General features: G+C 51.4%; 3 protein-coding genes across 3 annotated transcripts; 1 reads left to right on the top strand and 2 right to left on the bottom strand.

Annotated features, from left to right (window-relative positions):
• Positions 1-29: 29 nt before the first annotated feature.
• BDV37DRAFT_235747 (phosphatidate phosphatase App1 family protein) lies at positions 30-3,275 on the bottom strand. The gene has a single exon (XM_032080544.1). The coding sequence runs from the start codon at positions 2,598-2,600 to the stop codon at positions 207-209; it is 2,394 nt and encodes a 797-aa protein (XP_031947437.1). The 5' UTR covers positions 2,601-3,275; the 3' UTR covers positions 30-206.
• A 346-nt stretch (positions 3,276-3,621) lies between these two features.
• BDV37DRAFT_267666 (UV-endonuclease UVE-1) lies at positions 3,622-5,487 on the bottom strand (the record flags this gene model as incomplete). The annotated part of the gene is made up of 2 exons (XM_032084061.1): positions 3,622-5,181; positions 5,257-5,487. 2 exons carry the CDS (start codon positions 5,485-5,487, stop codon positions 3,622-3,624), a joined length of 1,791 nt encoding a protein of 596 aa, XP_031947436.1.
• A 1,103-nt stretch (positions 5,488-6,590) lies between these two features.
• On the top strand, positions 6,591-8,060 carry BDV37DRAFT_4262 (putative extracellular protein). The gene is made up of 2 exons (XM_032090627.1): positions 6,591-6,704; positions 6,756-8,060. Exon 2 carries the CDS (start codon positions 6,824-6,826, stop codon positions 7,850-7,852), a length of 1,029 nt encoding a protein of 342 aa, XP_031947435.1. The 5' UTR covers positions 6,591-6,704; positions 6,756-6,823; the 3' UTR covers positions 7,853-8,060.
• Positions 8,061-8,583: the final 523 nt, after the last annotated feature.

Genomic DNA, 8,583 nt, shown 5'->3' with positions numbered 1-8,583 from the left:
TTTCAATACAAATAAATAAAGTAGGTGTATATTAGTTCGCTGTTCATATATTCATTCCAGCACATGCAGATTCTATGCACGGTATGTGGCTAAAATGCCGTCATAAAGGGTGGATATACATACATACATCGTGAGGCCAAGGGCTATCCACAAATACGGCTATATACATATAAGTCATCATCCTTTATTCAATTCTATCCGTAAGTTTAGTTTCCTTTCGTATCCGAGCGAGGAACATCTTTCATCGCCTCCTGCACCAACCACACCGTGACATCTTGGATATCTGTGCCGACTCGCCAGCTACCCAGAACCACGCCCTTGTCAGTTAGGATGTCGTGGGCTCTTTCCCAGCGTCTCCGCCAGAGCTCTTCGCGCTTGTTGGGCAATGGCGCGGGAGGCGCAGATCCGGCAACTGATTGTTGGTCGCTGTCTAGACTGTTTGTACTTGATCTGGCCGGTGAGGGGTTGGTGGCTGTAGATCGGAGGAGGTTGGAAGGAGATGGAAGATACTCTGAGGCGTACTGTAGAGCGGCTGCGGGGTATGATTGTGGTTGTTTTTGGGATGGTTGGCGGCTTGAGCTTGAGTTCGAGGTTGCTGTTGAGGATGTTGCTCCCGTGTTGCTTCGGCGGGGTGGGGGTGGCGGAGGGGGTTGTTTGGACCGCGCGAGTTCTTGGGGTTCGATTGGATCTGTTTCGTTGAATGTTTTGGAGCGGATTGGTAGTGGGTTTGGTGGAGTTGGGGCTTCTGAAGGACGACGCGGCGGTACGGGTGGGATTGGCTTCCGTTTGATGGCCTCCTGCATCTGGGATGAACTGCCCTTTCCTGGCTGGTCTGACATGGCGGAAACGGTACGTAGGGATGATGGCTTGGATGGTTTCGCTGGTGGTAGGCGTCCGTTCGGTGGCTTGGACGTGTCAGCCTGGGTATCTTTCAAATCGTCATCGTCGCGGAGGTCGATCAGATCGGCATTATCTAGGCTTATGGCATCAGCAGATCGATGATCTGGTGCTCGAGGGCGGCGAGGAGGTAATGTAGGCCGATTAGTTGCCATATCGCTGGTATCGATCAGCTGGGGAGTGCTGCGAGTGCGAGATGGATGAGGCTCCAGGTGGTCGATGGACTTCTCAAAGAACTGCTTTTGATCTGATGTGGTGACGTCGCGGATAAAGATTCCCAGGATCCTTCCAGGATTGGCCAGGGCAACGTCGGTGTAAACTTCGAGGTCTGCCTCGCCGCTGTCACCGACTAGAATGAATCTGCGTGTCGGGAAGTCCCGAAGTAGTTGTTCAAGGGAGCCCTTCTTTCGTTCTGCAGTGGGTTCGAATATCCCTTGAAGCATGCCGCTGTATTGTTTAAGGTGAAAGGAACCAGGAGGCAATCCTGCCAGTTTAAAGTAGCGCTCTAACAACGGATAAAGCTGCCATGGTGAATTGGAGACGTAGTGTATCTGAACCCCCATTTTAACTAAACTAGTATACCACTCCGAGACTCCGTCGACAGTTAGATCGGCTAGTTCACGAATAAAAGTATTCCGAAATATTTCTTTGGCTCCACTTGCGATAGCTGAATGTTTCACTGTGTCGTCTATATCACTGATGAGGCTGACACCGCTCGGTTCGATGACCTCGACCTGTTTCATAGCAGAGAGTTCCTCCGAGGCTAGGACACGGATATGAGTCGGGATAAACGGCAGCGCTGCACGTAAAGTAAAGTGGCCTGACTCGTCAGTCAATACGCTTCTCGACTGGCTCTTCCCATCATTGAAAAAGAACACAGTGACAGGCTGCTGGTTCATGGGATTCGACAAGAAAGGGCGGAGTCTCTCCATAAGGTGAGCATTTGCCACAGACAGCTCATCCATGCTCATTTGAGAAGGTTCGAGCGTCAATGATGTGGTCGTTCTATGTAGAGGTCGTCCAGGGATAGCTTCGCCATCTCGTTCCGAGGCACTAGATTTCCAAGCAGCATCCGCCCTTCCTTCTGCATTTCTGATGATCGATTGCGCCTCCGCATCCACAAGCTCATCATCCCTTTTACCCGATGCCTTTCCTATAGAAGCGGTGTCGGAATCGGGGCCTTCAGTATCAGTCGAATAATTACTCGGCGCCGGTACACCGCTTAGTTTCCTCGCAAGTGCAATCAACAAGCGCTGCTTTCGATTCATCGGCCCGCGATGAGGTGAGTACACCCAGCCTCGCACATCAACCGCGACGATCGCATTTTCATCCTCCAATATCTCTCTTTCAAGTTTCTCCAGCTCCGTCTCCTCGGCCACACCGCGGTATTCATCGAGCGTCGAAGTCGATCCCCGACGCTGTCTGTTGTGGTCTTTGACAAGTCGCCTTGCGTAACTCGGGAAAATCACCATTTCCTCATCTTCGGACCGTGCGATTTCAATATCTGGAAATGCCCCCGGCGTGTTCTTCAAATACTCTTCATCGTATCCACGGGATGGATTTATCTGCGCCGACCATTGCGCGGCGTACGTCTGACGTAGTTCGTTCGCCGCCCTCAGGTACTGGTAGACCTTCTGGCGACGTCCGCCACTAGCACCGCCCCCTGAGCCCCATGAGGATGTCGACGATAAGAACTGTGACATTGGCACTCCTTCTGTCGCACTCGCCGACTTCCCACCACCAGTGTCCAATCTTCTCAACCGCCGTCGTCGCCCGACAAGGAAATCTAACACTCTCCGTCTACCAGTCTGTCGTTTCTGGAGAAGCCTGGCTTGCCGTCGAAGAATCACGCGGTATAGGCCTGCCTGGGCTCTATGGCGAAGGGCAGGGATTGTCTCGTGGCGGAAACCCCAGAGACGAGCTTGGGCACGACGGCTCGTGGTAGGCCCGAAGAGCGCACGAAGGAATCGAAAGACCTTTCCTTGTCTAGCTCCACGGTCCTGAGCGGTGAAACGAGGGAGGGGCAAAGATCGTGAGGGCAGTTGGCGCCTAGCGGGGAAGCTCGGCGGAGCGCGCCAGCGACTGCGAGGAAATATTTTCGGCGCCACGGTCTTGAGCGAAGGTAATGCGATAAAGATATGTAAATACCTCAGGAGAGCTGCAGGGTTTCCAGTCGGCGTTCAGTCGAAGGGGGTCGCGTAAGGCTGAACTTATGTGCTGTCCGGGCAAGGAGTTGAAGTCATCTCGGCCCACAAGGCGTTTTAGCGTAGTGATGTCAGGGTACCACCTTACTAGTGACCGAGTCCTCAACCGACAGTGAGCGAGATATAACAATAAATATGTAACCCTTTGTCAACACGGATGGCAAGCAAAGAGGCTATGAGGACCAAAAAGGGGTGGAAACATTCGATTAAGCTTGAGTTTCAAAAGCCGGCGGAAAGGATGTGGAGACCGTTCCAATGCCATAATTGCATCGTACCTTGCCTTAGTCAAAGGTTCTCGGGCTGCTAGATATTATGTGCAATCGATGTTATTGTGTACTCCAAGATTAAATTACTATATAAGATCTATATTCGTGTGCGCGCTATAGAGAAAAAAGAATACATAGGGCTAGAGTCGGAGCGCTTTTGACTTCAATGTCTTGGCCATCCAAGGGATCCCAAGTATAGTATTGATCCATAACCAAATAGCGTCAGAAGGAAGTACGGTTTGAACAAAGTATGATCACAGAGATTCGCCGTCTTCAGCGTAACTGACTGGCTTCACTCGACGGCTTCGACGGAGCCCAGTGCTCCTAGTTCGCGTGAGCTTGGGAGGATCCGGCAAAGCATCATTATCTGAAGCAGAAGTCGACGTGCTAGCTGGCGTAGAAGCTTTGCGTTTTCTACTAGCTACCTTCTTTGCGCTAGAGGTACGCTGAGAGGGTTTGGACGCGGGCGTCGAGGCAGGTGTAGTCAAGACAGTACTGGCCACTTCACCATCTTGCTCCAACGATCCCTCTACGCCACCATCGACCTTCTTCGTCTGCCGAGATCGTCGGGGGCTCTGGACGGTTTTAGTACGGATGAGTTTTTTAGGCCGAAGCCATTCCTCCATTGTAGGCGGCCAATAAACCCTTCTCTCCGGACCTCCCATGCCAACCACTTCCTCAGGGATAGTTGGTGCAGGAGGAACATGTCCCTCGAGGTCAACAAACCCCCCGTTCTTTTTGGTAGACTTTCGCGGCGGCTTGAACGGTTTGTTCTCGTCAGTTCGAACATGTGGAATCATGTCATTGAACAAATCGTGACCGGGAAGCTTGAAGGTTCTCATCAGTTCAAACACAGCCTGTTCTTTATCTTTTGCCTCAATCATCAAATCCATCGTGGGGTCGCATGGGGGCAAGGTGGACACGCGATCGCTATGCTTCCGCCGCTGACGATTCGTGATGGCAGAAGGTGTCGGTTCCGAATAGTGCATCTTCTGGGTGATTCCCTTCCTAGTCCAAGTAGCCTTAATTCTATCAAAGAGCCCTATAATGTCCTCAGTCCCTTCACGCACTTGGCTCGAGTCGAAAATGATGTTGTGGTGGTGGAAGTCTAGCACGAGCGGTATATTCAACTCTTCGCATATAGGCAACAGATCATGTACAGACCAGCTAACATCATCATTTTCTAAAACGAGTCGATTCTTGATATCTTGCGAGAGGGGTTGGTAATTCTCCCGGAACCGGTTCAAAGTGGCTTCTTTATCACCAAACACACCACCCATGTGGAGAATCATGACCGCATCCCTATCTTGTTGGGGAGGCAGCTGAAGCAGCTGCAGCATTTCAGAGTGATACTCGAGATCTCGTATCGAACTCTCCACGACCTCGTTTCTAGGAGACCCTAGCTGAGTGAATTGGCCGGGATGCACGCTCACCCTATGACCAAGCTCGGCAATAACCCGTCCGGCTTCTGCGAGAACTTCGGACGCAAAAGGAGCTAATCTGTATCCAAACTCCTTGTGGCTGGCAAATGGAAACATCTCGCTACTCAGTCGCATGAACTTGATTCCATAGCGGTCATTCCAGCGCAGGATCTTTACAAGATCCCGGGCATTGGCGAGTCCCAGTGCTTCAACGAATGCTTGGCCCCGTGCGATATCAGGTGTCTGGCTCCGGTCCGGGCGGTTCTTCGTCGGATGGGCAGGCTGAGAGGGGTCTAAAAGCGGGTGGCGATTTTCTAAAATAGAGGCGATGCGACAAGTGCGGGAGCAGAAGACAGGAGGGTTTGAGTATCGTAAATATGTATTTAGGCATGCCTACTCACCGTAAGAAATAAAGTCATACGGGAGGGAGACAAAAAAATGCAAAGTTGATTAGTGGTTGTCACTCACATATCCCAATCTGCCCTTCCAGGGGAGAGGCAGATAACTACTGTTAACAGGAGGGGGCCTCGATAGAGCCTCCTGGAGCTCCTCGGCCTGAACAGGCACATCCTCATCCGATTCGGGATCTGGAGGAACGTCTTCCGGTAATTCTGATGGACGCGCCTGGGCTTTGACAGCATTTTCCTCACTCGGCGAGTTCACGCTGTCCCCACTCTCAAGTTTCATGTCTACAGGCATGTTCGCGACCTGTGATATCCCCACCATGCCACGCGGACCTCCTACTAGGCGCCGGGAATGCAAGGGCGGAGTGAGTGGTGTCGTTGCAAGCTTCAGTGATCTCCGAGGGAAAGAATGCAACAGGTGGTGAACGCGAGATTCGTAATGAGAGCGACAGGAGGTATGGAGGGGAGCAAGAAAGGAGATTGAGCTTGCCACAGGAGCCGGGTAAGTTATCCACCAAGCGGGAGAGTGGCGAACGCGGCGGGAGCGCGCACCAAATTCCTCGACGTCATGGAAACGCGCGGCATGATGACAGGAAAGCGCACGGCCAAAAGTCCTCTGCTGGTGGTAGAGAGGCCGCAAAAACATCCAGCAACGCGCTATGTATTATATGGGAAAAGACAGTAAAGTGAGAGGTCTCTGGCGCGGCGTTGGGACCATTATCCTCCAGAAAGCAGGCAGGAATGAATAGCGAGGGTATGGCGGATGGTAGAATGTAGGGAGCGGGAAGAGCTTCAAGCGGAGAGAAGAGACGCGGTGGAGCGGACGCTAAGGAGCTTTAGGAAGGTCCTCGGCGGGTTTCGTATGGGAAGCACTACCGCTGACCAAACTCCCGCCCTGACAACAGCTTATTCTCTACATTACAATAGGGATGGATATTCATCGCGTCTCGTTATATACGATTCTAGCCACAGTGACTCTCTTTGACTAGTGATGCGTGATCGGAAGTCGAGACTCTCAGTATTCTACTGTACACCCACAAATTTGACAAATCTATATGCGGCAATGCCCGCCATGAGACCATTACGTACCGTACGGGATTGAAGGCGCAAGAAGACATCCAGGTTTCGGTGCGTCAAAAACTAAAAGTGTCCCGAAGAATGGCCTGCCCTTGTTTTGGCATTTTCGTGGGACAACAACATTCCAGGCGGCGCTGAGCATACCTACGTTAGCCACTTAGAGCCAAGGGCAGAGGGACAGGAGCATGCCAGAGCTCCAGATCTTGAATATGTTGAACATCTGGTTGGATCATACTGCTTGCGCGTTCCTGAGCTTCTCTCCTTTGAGCCAGGCTGAGGGTTTTTGTGGATTTTTGTTTATTCCTCCCCCTTACCAGAAGAAAGAAAACATCTTGTCCGCTATAAGGAGTGCCAGTCATCGCCATCCGGGGAGATACATCTTCATCTTTCTAGACTCTCCGGTTCTGCTTATAAGTGCTGTTATCTCTTGACTGGGTACGTGCAAGCAGTCTTGGTTCAAAATCAAATCTAACAAGTTACCTCCAGTGTTCACGGTTGGGCAAGCGGTTGCATATATCTCAGGCATAGACCATCCTAGTACCAGAACATCCACAATGAAGGGCCTTGCTTTTGTGTGCGGCCTCCTGGCTACATCTGTGTCTGCACACATGCAGCTGTCAAAACCATATCCCATCCGAAGCCCGTTGAACAAGGACGCAACTGGCGAGAAGGATTATTCGTACACAAATCCGCTTTCTACCAGTGGTTCGGACTACCCGTGCAAAGGATACGCCAATGACCCATTCACCTCTGTCGCCACATACAGTCCAGGCCAGGAGTACGAGATTGAATTGGAAGGTAGCGCGACACACGGTGGCGGCTCCTGTCAGATCGGTCTCTCGTACGACAAAGGAAAGACTTTCCGTGTGATTCACTCCATGCTGGGAGGGTGTCCAATTGCAAAGAAATACAAGTTCACAGTTCCCACTGATGCACCAAATGGAGAGGCCTTGTTGTCCTGGACGTGGTTCAACAAGGTCGGTAACCGCGAGATGTACATGAACTGTGCACAGGTCACAATTGGTGGTTCCGCGAAACGTGCAATCTCGCGTCGTGACAGCTTCGACAGTCTCCCAGAGATCTTCCAGGCCAACAATGCTGGCCCTGGCCAATGCACCACCATCGAGGGTGAGGAAGTGAACTTCCCACTACCGGGACCCTCGACAGAGGGAAGTCTTTCCGGCAAGGGCTACACTTGCAAGAGTTCCGCTTCTTTCCTAGGTACTTCCAACTCAGCCAACGCTGCTATTAGCTCTGCTGCCCACGGCCCCAAGAGCTCCGCTCACATTTTTGGCTCTGCTTCTCCGTCTGCAACGCCCAGTAACAGGGTCGCTTCCGCCTTTGGCACTTCATCCTCCGCCCATGTCGCTTTTGCCACGCCATCCCCCTCGCAGCCAGCACGTGTCGAATCGCACCCTCTCAAGCACCACGAGCCTAGCCAGGAAGACTGTAAAGATGGTACCATTATCTGCGGCGAGGACGGTCAAACCTGGTCTATGTGCAGCTTCGGTCGCCCCACCTTCATGGGACCTGTTGCCGCTGGGACGCGCTGCCGCCACGGCGCCATGCACCGCGTGTGGTGAACATGAACTTGAACGCCTATTCGCACCTTCTAAGTGCGTATTCCTCGATCAAGCTCGCCTGGCGCGAGTATACAGCATCTTCATATCCATTGTCGAGGTAGTTCTTCACTGTTTCCATTTTTAGTTTGGACCAAGGGCCTATTTTATTTTGCAACTGTTCTGTCTTCTATTCTCATTAGCCCACGTCCTGTGATTTTGTAATTTTCTCGTGATGTGCTCTGTATTGAATTCACTTTTTTGATTTCTGCAATTGGTTTATGATACGTGGCTTCACCGGGGATGTGGTGAACATTTCATATTCCTAATATATAATTTCAAGTGTGCTTGAATGATTAGCTTTCTTGGTAAACCTATTCATAATGTTCACAAACCCCGAGGGGCAGTTATATATCTACATACCGCGCAAGAGAAGCAATGAGAAATTCAAATTTCATTGAAAACCGGCAATTGTTGCCTACACTATGGAGATCCAGAGCTACACAGCATGGGACATAACTCCAGTTTATGCTTACCCTGCATGCCCAGACCCTCCTTCGCTTCAATTACACTCACCATTCCCACCCCCAGATGATATAATCCATCCTCTTTTACACCTCCTCGTACAACTTAGTACCTGCAAAGGCCTCCCATCCACCAATCAACTTTGCTTCATATGATCCAACACCGAGGCTTCCGTCATGGTATTCCATAAACCCTTCACCGACACAAAATCCCTTCCCCAGATATAATGA

Source organism: Aspergillus pseudonomiae (assembly GCF_009193645.1).
Source record: "Aspergillus pseudonomiae strain CBS 119388 unplaced genomic scaffold BDV37scaffold_1, whole genome shotgun sequence".
In the NCBI taxonomy this organism is placed as follows: domain Eukaryota; kingdom Fungi; phylum Ascomycota; class Eurotiomycetes; order Eurotiales; family Aspergillaceae; genus Aspergillus; species Aspergillus pseudonomiae.
This window is presented reverse-complemented; position numbering and strand designations above follow the sequence as displayed.

Excerpts from the sequence above, each read along its gene's own strand:
- BDV37DRAFT_235747 (XM_032080544.1), bottom strand. The coding sequence starts at position 2,600 with ATGTCACAGTTCTTATCGTCGACATCCTCATGGGGCTCAGGGGGCGGT.
- BDV37DRAFT_4262 (XM_032090627.1), top strand. The coding sequence starts at position 6,824 with ATGAAGGGCCTTGCTTTTGTGTGCGGCCTCCTGGCTACATCTGTGTCT.